Source organism: Salmo salar, unplaced genomic scaffold (genome assembly GCF_905237065.1).
Source record: "Salmo salar unplaced genomic scaffold, Ssal_v3.1, whole genome shotgun sequence".
Classification (NCBI taxonomy): Eukaryota; Metazoa; Chordata; class Actinopteri; order Salmoniformes; family Salmonidae; genus Salmo; species Salmo salar.
The window spans coordinates 46,129-59,071 of record NW_025548506.1 but is presented as its reverse complement, the minus strand read 5'-3'; the positions used below and the strand labels follow the sequence as shown (position 1 = coordinate 59,071).

The window sequence follows — 12,943 nt, the reverse complement described above, 5'->3', positions numbered from 1 at the left end:
TGACAGTATTCATAAAGAGTAGGACAGCTGATCTAGGATCAGTTAAGTATTTTAGATCATAATGTATTAGATTACATGGAGTGGGGGACCTGATCCTAGATCATAATGAATCAGATTACATGGAGAGGGGGGAACCTGATCCTAGATCATAATGAATAAGATTACATGGAGAGGAGGGACCTTATCCTAGATCATAATGAATCAGATTACATGGAGAGGGGGGGACCTGATCCTAGATCATAATGAATCAGATTACATGGAGAGGGAGGACCTGATCCTAGATCATAATGAATCAGATTACATGGAGAGGGGGGGACCTGATCCTAGATCATAATGAATCAGATTACATGGAGAGGGGGACCTGATCCTGATTCAGCACTCCTCCTTTGAGACACTGCCTTTATGATTAAGGAATGCTGTTGTAAAGTGTAGTTACAGCAGGTGTTTACTGCCATCTAGTGGAAGATACCAATAAAACACTTTATTTTCAGGGTGGGGAGACGCCTGATTGAAACCGAAAGTAAAGTTGTTCTTTTGTTCAGGATCCATTTTGAGACGACAGAGCAGAAAACACTACATGGAGATTATTGAAAAATAAAGTAAGTATTTCTGAACAATAATCTATTCTAATCGACAGAGTAAGAGAATGAATACTAGGAATGAGATATTACTAGTTAGAACTGCTACTTGAGCTGAGTTGCTGACAGACAGCAGTTTTCAAAGTGGAAACTAATCAGTAGGTCTACATGTTATCAGTAAAACGTCTGGTAAAGATGGTGGAGGAGCTTTTACATTATATGGTTTTATGTTTATCTCAGGGTTTCTCAATCCTTTTGTTCTGACCAGCACTTACAGACCTGATTCAACTAATCATTAAATATTTTAAAACAGTTTAATATTTGAGGCATACAAATGAACATTCTCAAATGAAAACCTTTTGGGTTTGTAGGCCTGTTTACAATTATTAAAGGCCTACTAGAATTCATATTTGATGAAAAAACACAGCTAAACCTGGTTTCTAGTAAATTATATGTTTATCTAAAATAATGTAAAAGAGATGTCTTGAAGAAGGACTATAATATAAAAACTGAAGCATGATTCAGTACAATGTCATGAGTTACTGCTGTCACATGCAACTGACTGTTAGCCCCACCCGCTGGATACTGTTGTTATATAACTATTGTTATATAAATGGGTGGTGACGTGTTTGACTATGATTGGTGTTAAAACAATTCTAATTAAATTATTAAATGAAATCATACTCTACCTTAACCACAATGTATTTAAAAATGCATTTTGTTTGTTATGAAAAAGAATGCTCTTAAACATTTGCATTTAAAGTATAACTTTTAATGTATATAAACAAAGTGCATATAAATCTAACCATTCAAAATAAATACAACCTGAACAACATAATAATAGAATATTTAACCATATCAAAGAAAAATAAATAAAAACGTGAAAAACGGCAGCATCCCAAAACATTAAACTGGTCCCTCTCTTCTCTCTCTTCTTTATTGCCATGTTATAACCAGCAGCACACAGCAATGCTGACCAGATTTTGCTTTTATGAGAGATTTGCATTCAGAAATGCAAGCTGCCTCACTTTCGAGGGGCTGATGCGGTTTCTTCTCTCAGTAATTATTTGTCCTGTTTTCGAGAAGACCCTCTCAGAGGGAACGGATGAGGCCACTATGCAGAGTCTCCCTGTCATGACTTTTGTAAGCCGTGGGCAGACAGAGGCCTTGTTCTTCCACCAGCTCAGAGGATCTGCAGATCTTTGGAAGAGGGGCTCCTCCAAATAGGATCGGACCTCCATTATGGCATCTGCTGAGGGATTCCTTCGTGCTGCATCCCCAGTTGCTCTCTCGTCAAACAGCATCCAAACAGCAGACGTTTGTGACACTACTGCTGGTGCTTCTGCTCCATCTGATCCCTCTTCTTCCTGATGCCCTGGTGCCTGAGCCAGCTGACTGCTGGGGCTGTCCCTCCCTCCCTCCCTCTTCTTCCTGTTGCCCTGGTGCCTGAGCCAGCTGACTGCTGGGGCTGTCCCTCCCTGCTAATGAGGTTATTCTTTGAAGAGCCTCATCAATCTCTCTGGCATCACTGAAGGCTAACTTCTTAAACCTGGCGTCAAGTGCAGCGGTTTCTGATAGCACGTGATTATATTCCATTCTGTGGAACTTTCTGTCCATTGATGAACATAGGGTGTCCATCAACTCGGTCACATTAAATTTGCTTCTCTCTGGCGTCTGGCTGTGATTCACTGCAGACCCTTACACAGGAGTATCATTGTTGAGGTGGTCACATAGCTGAAAAGAGAGAACAGTAACTTATTAGTTCAGCTTCATGTTTAGTCTACTGATACTACATTCTCATCTACTGCTCATATACATATATAATACTGGATTAAATAATGATGCAGTAATAACTGCTTACTGTACCTCACTCCACTGATCTCCACAGTGACCTGCTCCAGGACTGCACACCTCCTCCACCACCTCCCATTCCTCTTGGGTCAGAGCATCAACAGGTGCATTGACAATGCCCAGGGTAGAGATGATGGCATCCTTTGACTCAAGAAACCGCTTCAACATATAAAATGTTGAATTCCACCTTGTAGTGCAGTCTTGTTTAGGCCTCAGCTCATGCATCCCCATCTGGCGTTGTGTAGACTTTAGTTTTTCAGCACCTACTGTGCTCCTGTGGAAGTATTCCACAGCTGCTTTCACTTTGTCCACAGTAGGCTTCATCACCTTCAGAGCATCTCTTACAATCAGGTTGATTGTATGGGCAAGACATGGATGATGGGTCAATTTATTAAACATTTTCATGGCTTTGGTTATGTTAGCTGCATTGTCGCTAACACAACAGACCACTTTTCCATCTACTTGTCCTTCTCTGGCCACTCTCAAAAGTTCCTCTGCCAAGTTCTCTGGGTGTGTCTGTCGCTGAACTCAAAGCAGTCCAGAAGACAGCTAGACATCGAAAAAATCTTCAATGAAGTGACATGTACCCGACATGTAAGAAGTGGTTACCCTTGATGTCCAGCAGTCAGTGGTAAGGCAAACTGCAGTAGCTTTTTAGACTCTTTTCCACACTGAAGCCTGTGTGCTCTCGTACATTTGTGGAAAAGTGATTTTGAAAGGGTTTTCCTGCTTGGAATTGTGTACATTGGATTTACATTATTGCTATAATTTCTAAAACCTCCACAATCTAAAATGGCTGGAAATCGGTGGCAATCATTTTAGCTAATGCAATATCAATGTGGCCTTGTTTTGCTAAAGACATAGACTTTGGAATAAACTGGTCCATAGAAGACTGCGTTGCTGTGGGTCATGGAGTAGGTCTACTGGACTGAGTGGATACATCTCCACCACTATCACTAGCAGGTCTACTGGACTGAGTGGATACATCTCCACCACTATCACTAGCAGGTCTACTGGACTGAGTTGATACATCTCCACCACTATCACTAGCAGGTCTACTGGACTGAGTGGATACATCTCCACCACTATCACTAGCAGGTCTACTGGACTGAGTGGATACATCTCCACCACTATCACTAGCAGGTCTACTGGACTGAGTGGATACATCTCCACCACTATCACTAGCAGGTCTACTGGACTGAGTGGATACATCTCCACCACTATCACTAGCAGGCCTACTGGACTGAGTGGATACATCTCCACCACTATCACTAGCAGGCCTACTGGACTGAGTGGATACATCTCCACCACTATCACTAGCAGGCCAACTGGACTGAGTGGATACATCTCCACCACTATCACTAGCAGGTCTACTGGACTGACTGGACACATCTCCACCACTATCACGAGCAGGTCTACTGGACTGACTGGACACATCTCCACCACTATCACGAGCAGGTCTACTGGACTGACTGGACACATCTCCACCACTATCACTAGCAGGTCTACTGGACTGAGTGGATACATCCCCACCACTATCACTAGCAGGTCTACTGGACTGAGTGGATACATCCCCACCACTATCACTAGCAGGTCTACTGGACTGAGTGGATACATCTCCACCACTATCACTAGCAGGTCTACTGGACTGAGTGGATACATCTCCACCACTATCACTAGCAGGTCTACTGGACTGAGTGGATACATCTCCACCACTATCACTAGCAGGTCTACTGGACTGAGTGGATACATCTCCACCACTATCACTAGCAGGCCTACTGGACTGAGTGGATACATCTCCATGTGTGGAGGAACTGGCTCCACCACTATCACTAGCAGGTCTACTGGACTGAGTGGATACATCTCCACCACTATCACTAGCAGGCCTACTGGACTGAGTGGATACATCTCCACGTGTGGAGGTACTGGCTCCACCACTATCACTAGCAGGTCTACTGGACTGAGTGGATACATCTCCACCACTATCACTAGCAGGCCTACTGGACTGAGTGGATACATGTCCATGTGTGGAGGTACTGGCTCCACCACTATCACTAGCAGGTCTACTGGACTGACTGGACACATCTCCACCACTATCACTAGCAGGTCTACTGGACTGAGTGGATACATCTCCATGTGTGGAGGTACTGGCTCCACCACTATCACTAGCAGGTCTACTGGACTGACTGGACACATCTCCACCACTATCATTAACAGGTCTACTGGACTGAGTGGATACATCTCCATGTGTGGAGGTACTGGCTCCACCACTATCACTAGCAGGTCTACTGGACTGAGTGGATACATCCCCACCACTATCACTAGCAGGTCTACTGGACTGAGTGGTTACATCCCCACCACTATCACTAGCAGGTCTACTGGACTGAGTGGATACATCTCCACCACTATCACTAGCAGGTCTACTGGACTGAGTGGATACATCTCCACCACTATCACTAGCAGGTCTACTGGACTGAGTGGATACATCTCCACCACTATCACTAGCAGGCCTACTGGACTGAGTGGATACATCTCCACGTGTGGAGGTGCTGGCTCCACCACTATCACTAGCATGTCTACTTGACTGAGTGGATACATCTCCACGTGTGGAGGTGCTGGCTCCACCACTATCACTAGCAGGCCTACTGGACTGAGTGGGTACTGGCTCCACCACTATCACTAGCAGGTCTACTGGACTGAGTGGATACATCTCCACCACTATCACTAGCAGGTCTACTGGACTGAGTGGATACATCTCCACGTGTGGAGGTGCTGGCTCCACCACTATCACTAGCAGGTCTACTGGACTGAGTGGATACATCTCCACCACTATCACTAGCAGGTCTACTGGACTGAGTGGATACATCTCCACGTGTGGAGGTGCTGGCTCCACCACTATCACTAGCATGTCTACTGGACTGAGTGGATACATATCCACCACTATCACTAGCAGGTCTACTGGACTGAGTGGATACATCTCCACCACTATCACTAGCAGGTCTACTGGACTGAGTGGATACATCTCCACCACTATCACTAGCAGGTCTACTGGACTGAGTGGATACATCTCCACCACTATCACTAGCAGGCCTACTGGACTGAGTGGATACATCTCCACCACTATCACTAGCAGGTCTACTGGACTGAGTGGATACATCTCCACGTGTGGAGGTGCTGGCTCCACCACTATCACTAGCAGGTCTACTGGACTGAGTGGATACATCTCCACGTGTGGAGGTGCTGACTCCACCACTATCACTAGCAGGTCTACTGGACTGAGTGGATACATCTCCACGTGTGGAGGTGCTGACTCCACCACTATCACTAGCAGGCCTACTGGACTGAGTGGATACATCTCCACGTGTGGAGGTGCTGGCTCCACCACTATCACTAGCATGTCTACTTGACTGAGTGGATACATCTCCACGTGTGGAGGTGCTGGCTCCACCACTATCACTAGCAGGCCTACTGGACTGAGTGGGTACTGGCTCCACCACTATCACTAGCAGGTCTACTGGACTGAGTGGATACATCTCCACCACTATCACTAGCAGGTCTACTGGACTGAGTGGATACATCTCCACGTGTGGAGGTGCTGGCTCCACCACTATCACTAGCAGGTCTACTGGACTGAGTGGATACATCTCCACCACTATCACTAGCAGGTCTACTGGACTGAGTGGATACATCTCCACCACTATCACTAGCAGGCCTACTGGACTGAGTGGATACATCTCCACCACTATCACTAGCAGGTCTACTGGACTGAGTGGATACATCTCCACCACTATCACTAGCAGGCCTACTGGACTGAGTGGATACATCTCCACCACTATCACTAGCAGGTCTACTGGACTGAGTGGATACATCTCCACGTGTGGAGGTGCTGGCTCCACCACTATCACTAGCAGGTCTACTGGACTGAGTGGATACATCTCCACGTGTGGAGGTGCTGACTCCACCACTATCACTAGCAGGTCTACTGGACTGAGTGGATACATCTCCACGTGTGGAGGTGCTGACTCCACCACTATCACTAGCAGGCCCGCTGACCTGATCCTAGATCATAATGAATCAGATTACATGGAGAGGAGGACCTGATCCTAGATCATAATGAATCAGATTACATGGAGAGGAGGGACCTGATCCTAGATCATAATGAATCAGATTACATGGAGAGGAGGACCTGATCCTAGATCATAATGAATCAGATTACATGGAGAGGAGGGACCTGATCCTAGATCATAATGAATCAGATTACATGGAGAGGAGGGACCTGATCCTAGATCATAATGAATCAGATTACATGGAGAGGGAGGACCTGATCCTAGATCATAATGAATCAGATTACATGGAGAGGGGGGGACCTGATCCTAGATCATAATGAATCAGATTACATGGAGAGGGGGGACCTGATCCTGATTCAGCACTCCTCCTTTGAGACACTGCCTTTATGATTAAGGAATGCTGTTGTAAAGTGTAGTTACAGCAGGTGTTTACTGCCATCTAGTGGAAGATACCAATAAAACACTTTATTTTCAGGGTGGGGAGACGGCTGAGTGAAACAGAAAGTAAAGTTGTTCTTTTGTTCAGGATCCATTTTGAGACGACAGAGCAGAAGACGCTATATGGAGATTACTGACAAATAAGTAAGTATTTCTGAACAATAATTCATTCTAAAGGACAGAGTAAGATAATGAATATCTGTAATGAGATGTTACTAGTTAGTAGAACTGCTACTTGAGCTGAGTTGCTGACAGACAGCAGTTTTCAAAGTGGAAACTAATCAGTAGGTCTACATGTTATCAGTAAAACGTCTGGTAAAGATGGCGGAGGAGCTTTTACATTATATGGTTTAATGTTTATCTCAGGGTTTCTCATCCTGTTGTTCTGACCAGCACTTACACACCTGATTCAACTAATCATCAAATATTTTAAGACAGTTTAATATTTGAGGCCAACAAATGAAGATTCTCAAATTAAAACCTTTGGGGTTTGTAGGCCTGTTTAAAATGATTATAGGCCTACATGAATTCACAGTTGAGGGTAAAAACACAACTAAACCGGGTTTCCAGTAAATTATATGTTTATCTAAAATATCGTAAGCGAGATGTCTTGAAGAAGGACTTAATAAAAGAGGACTGACGTCATGTGGTTCTGTTTCCCTCAGTGAGGAGCAGCCAAAAACTGAAGCAAGATTCAGTACAACGTCATGAGTTACTGCTGTTGAATGCATCTGACTGTTAGTAAGCTCTGGTTACTGTTGTTATATAAACGGGTAACGTGACAGCTGTTGAATGCATCTGACTGTTAGTAAGCTCTGGTTACTGTTGTTATATAAACGGGTAACGTGACAGCTGTTGAATGCATCTGACTGTTAGTAAGCTCTGGTTACTGTTGTTATATAAACGGGTAACGTGACAGCTGTTGAATGCATCTGACTGTTAGTAAGCTCTGGTTACTGTTGTTATATAAACGGGTAACGTGACAGCTGTTGAATGCATCTGACTGTTAGCGCCACCCGCTGCTTACTGTTGTTATATAAACGAGTAACGTCACAGCTGTTGAAACTGAAAATAAAAAATGATCTGTACAGAACCATTTTGAGATGACAGAGCAGCTCATAGTTTCATCTCTAAACTGCAACCCAGTTTCCAAGTAAAGTGAGTATTTCAGGTTAATAATGTAGAATAAAGTAGAGGGAACATTTGGAATCCACTAAACTAGTGTTGGAGTGCTGCTGAGTCATTCCTACCATGTGGTGTCTTTTCTGTCCCCAGGAAATATCAGTTCTTATTAACTGACAGAGTGTCACGACACGGATCAGTATACAGTTACAATACAGTTAAACACTCTGTGCTGCTAGTTACAACAGCGGTTTAAATGGTACAATGATTCTCTACAATGTACTTGTTTTGTCACATAAACTGAAATTAGGCAAACTATTCAAATGTTACAACCAGGAAATGGCAGAATGATTTTTGATCAGTGCGCCTTAAACTGTAGCTATGTGGTCTTTACTTGAGTGTGTTTCAGCAGGGTGAGGTCAGAGAGATGCTTCCAAGTCACTATTTTTCTGAACTCATAGAATCCTTTACACAATCTGATGGTATTGTGTAAAGAGTTACCATTAAAATGACCATAAGGTTTATATAGTACCCCCCCCACCCTTTCTAGATCTGACTGCTAATAGCTACTTTACTGAGGAAGAATGTACTTCCTAACCAGCTTCACCTGGAATGGGCCTAGTCCCTACAATGAAAAACAGCCCCAAAACCATTATTAAATAGGGAGACTTGAATGATCATATTTGATACTGTATGGTAATATAAAACACTTATTGTGCCAGGTAGCCTAGTGGTTAGAGCGTTGTAACTGTAAGGTTGCAAGTTCAAATCCCTGAGCTGACAAGGTACAAATCTGTCATTCTGCCCCTGGTGACTACCTCAAAAAGCTGGTTGAGAGAATGCCAAGAGTGTGCAAAGCTGTCATCAAGGTGGCTACTTTGAAGAAACTCAAATATAAAATATATTTTGATTTGTTTAACACCTTTTGGTTACTACATGATTCCACATGTGTTATTTCATAGTTTTGATGTCTTCACTGTTATTCTACAATGTAGAAAATAGTAAAAATAAAGAAAATCCCTGGAATGAGTAGGTGTGTCTAAACTTTTGTCTAGTACTGTACATATGGACATACTATAAAGTATGTGCATCAATAGACTCTTAAGGATTCAAGTGGAACTGAGATGAGGAAGTGAATCTGTAGGCCTATGTGATTATGTTACAATTAAGTTACACTTGTTAAATCCCTGTGGGACGCTTTCCACACCTTGTAGTGTCCATTTCTTAATGAGTTGAGGCTGTTCAGGACAAAAAAGATGGGGGACACTCAATATTAGGAGGGTGTTCCTAATGTTACTTTATGTAATGGCACAGATTTGAATGCTTTATGTAATGTATTTTATCTATTGAAATATAGTTTTGATATATTTTAAAATGTGGTTTCATGGTGATTTATAATTTTTTCCAGAATCTCCAACCACCTCAGAGATCAGTCTCTCCAGTACCCAGTCATCTGTCCATGAAGAGCGACTTCTCTATGGATCGTCCAATACATTTTAGTGATGGATCAGGGACCTTTGACCCCAGGTAAGTTACTGGTCAGAATTGATGATATTTCTATTGAAGAGGAGAACCTTCAAGATCTGAAACCTGATGTATTTAGTGTATCTGAGTATATACTAGAGGTCGACCGATTATGATTTTTCGACGCCGATACCGATTATTGAAGGGCCGAAAAAAGCCGATACCGATTAATCGGAGGATTTTTTTATTTGTACTAATGACAATTACAACAATACTGAATGAACACTTATTTTAACTTATTATAATACATCAACAAAATCAATTTAGCCTCAAATAAATAATGAAACATGTTCAATTTGGGTTAAATAATACAAAAACAAAGTGTTGGAGAAGAAAGTAAAAGTGTAATATTTGCCATGTAAAAAAGCTAACGTTTAAGTTCCTTGCTCAGAACATGAGAACATATGAAAGCTGGTGATTCCTTTTAACATGAGTCTTCAATATTCCCAGGTAAGAAGTTTTAGGTTGTAGTTATTATAGGAATTATAGGACTATTTCTCTCTATACCATTTGTATTTTATATACCTTTGACTATTGGATATTCTTATAGGCACTTTAGTATTGCCAGTGTAACAGTATAGCTTCCGTCCCTCTCCTCACCCCTACCTGGGCTCAAACCAGGAACACATCAACAACAGCCACCCTCGAAGCATCGTTACCCATCGCTCCACAAAAGCCGCAGCCCTTGCAGAGCAAAGGGGAACAACTACTTCAAGGTCTCAGAGCGAGTGACATCACCGATTGAAACGCTATTAGCGTGCACCGGGTAACTAGCTAGCCATTTCACATCAGTTACACCAGCCTAATCTCGTGAGTTGATAGGCTTGAAGTCATAAACAGCTCAATGCTTGAAGCACAGTGAAGAGCTGCTGGCAAACGCACAAAAGTGCTGTTTGAATAAATGCTTACGAGCGTGCTGCTCCCTACCATCGCTCAGTCAGACTGCTCTATCAAATATCAAATCATAGACTTATTATGACATAATAACACACACAAATACAAGCCTTTGGTCATTAATATGGTAGAATCCGGAAACTATCATTTCGAAAACAAAACGTTTATTATTTTCAGTGAAATACGGAACCGTTACGTATTTTATCTAACGGGTGGCATCACTAAGTGTAAATATTACTGTTACATTGTACAACCTTCAATGTTATGTCATAATTATGTACAATTCTAGCAAATTAATTACGGTCTTTGTTAGGAATAAATGGACTTCACACAGTTTGCAACGAGCCAGGCGGCCCAAACTGCTGCATATACCCTGACTGCTTGCACGGAACGCAAGAGAAGTGACACAATTTCCCTAGTTATAAGAAATTCATGTTAGCAGGCAATATTAACTAAATATGCAGGTTTAAAAATATATACTTGTGTATAGATTTTAAAGAAAGGCATTGATGTTTATGGTTAAGTACACATTGTTGCAATGACAGTGCTAAATCATCACCCGTTTGGCAAAGTAGGCTGTGATTCGATGAGAAATTAACCTCTATGGGCTAGGCGGGACGAATTCGTCCCACCTACGCAACAGCCAGTCTAATCCAGTGGCGCGATTTTCAAAACGTTTGAAATGCTATTACTTCAATTTCTCAAACATATGACTATTTTACAGCCATTTAAAGATAAGACTCTCGTTAATCTAACCACACTGTCCGATTTCAAAAAGGCTTTACAACGAAAGCAAAACATTAGATTATGTCAGCAGACTACCCAGCCAGAAATAATCAGACACCCATTTTTCAAGCTAGCATATAATGTCACAAAAACCCAGAAGACAGCTAAATGCAGCACAAACCTTTGATGATCTTCATCAGATGACAACCCTAGGACATTATGTTATACAATGCATGCATGTTCTGTTCAATCAAGTTCATATTTATATAAAAAAAAACAGCTTTTTACATTAGCATGCGACGTTCAGAACTAGCATACCCCCCACAACCTTCCGGGGAATTTACTAACAATTTTACTAAATTACTCACGATAAATGTTCACAAAAAGCACAACAATTATTTTAAGAATTATAGATACAGAACTCCTCTATGCACTCGATATGTCCGATTTAAAAATAGCTTTTCGGATGAAGCACATTTTGCAATATTCTAAGTACATAGCCCGGCATCACAGGGCTACCTATTTAGACACCCGGCAAGTTTAGCACTCACCAATATCAGATTTACTATTATAAAAGTTTGATTACCTTTTGTTGTCTTCGTCAGAATGCACTCCCAGGACTGCTACTTCAATAACAAATGTTGGTTTGGTCCAAAATAATCCATCGTTATATCCGAATAGCGTCGTTTTGTCCGTGCGTTCCAGAAACTATCCGAAATGGTAAATAACGGTCGCACGCATGGCGCATTTCGTGACAAAAAATTTCTAAATATTCCTTTACCGTACTTCGAAGCATGTCAACCGCTGTTTAAAATCAATTTTTATGCCATTTTTCTCGTAGAAAAGCGATAATATTCCGACCAGGAATCTCCTTTTCGGCAAACAGAGGAAAAAATCACAAAGACGGGGGCGGCCGGGTCACGCGCCTAAGCCCAGAGTACCTTGATCGGTCACTTGAAAAAGGCGATCAAGTGCTTCAGCCTGGGGCTGGGATGACGACATTCTGTTTTTTCCCGGGCTCTGAGCGCCCATGGACGACGTAGGAAGTGTCACGTTAGAGCAGAGATCCTTTGTAAAAGATAGAGATGGCAAAGAAGTTCCAGAAATGGTCAGACAGGCCACTTCCTGTAAAGGAATCTCTCAGGTTTTGACCTGCCATTTGAGTTCTGTTATACTCACAGACACCATTCAAACAGTTTTAGAAACATAAGGGTGTTTTCTATCCATATATAATAAGTATATGCATATTCTAGTTACTGGGTAGGATTAGTAACCAGATTAAATCGGGTATGTTTTTTATCCAGCCGTGAAAATACTGCCCCCTAGCCCCAACAGGTTAACAGGCACCGCATCGATTATATTCAAAGCAGGACAAGCTAGATAAACTAGTAATATCATCAACCATGTGTAGTTAACTAGTGATTATGTTAAGATTGATTGTTTTTATAAGATAAGTTTAATGCTAGCTAGCAACTTACCTTGGCTTCTTGTTGCCCTCGCGTAACAGGTAGTCAGCCTGCCACACAGGCTCCTCGTGGAGTGCAATGTAAGGCAGGTGGTTAGAGCGTTGGACTAGTAACCAGAAGGTTGCAAAAACGAATCCCCGAGCTGACAAGGTAAAAATCTGTCATTCTGCCCCTGAACAAGGCAGTTAACCCACTGTTGCTAGGCCGTCATTGGAAATAAGAATGTGTTCTTAACTGACTTGCCTAGTTAAACAAAGGTGTAAAAAGAAATCGGCCA

At 42.3% G+C, this 12,943-nt stretch overlaps 1 protein-coding gene across 1 annotated transcript in view; it reads left to right on the top strand.

The window, feature by feature from the left end:
* The first annotated feature begins 542 nt into the window (after positions 1-542).
* Positions 543-12,943, top strand: part of LOC123733104 (NLR family CARD domain-containing protein 3-like) — a 28,560-nt gene continuing 16,159 nt past the window's right edge. The window contains exons 1-3 of the mRNA XM_045712464.1: positions 543-599; positions 7,023-7,078; positions 9,465-9,583. Of these exons, the coding sequence (XP_045568420.1) occupies positions 9,516-9,583 (68 nt within the window). The 5' untranslated portion in view covers positions 543-599; positions 7,023-7,078; positions 9,465-9,515. The remainder of the gene's footprint in view (positions 600-7,022; positions 7,079-9,464; positions 9,584-12,943) is intronic.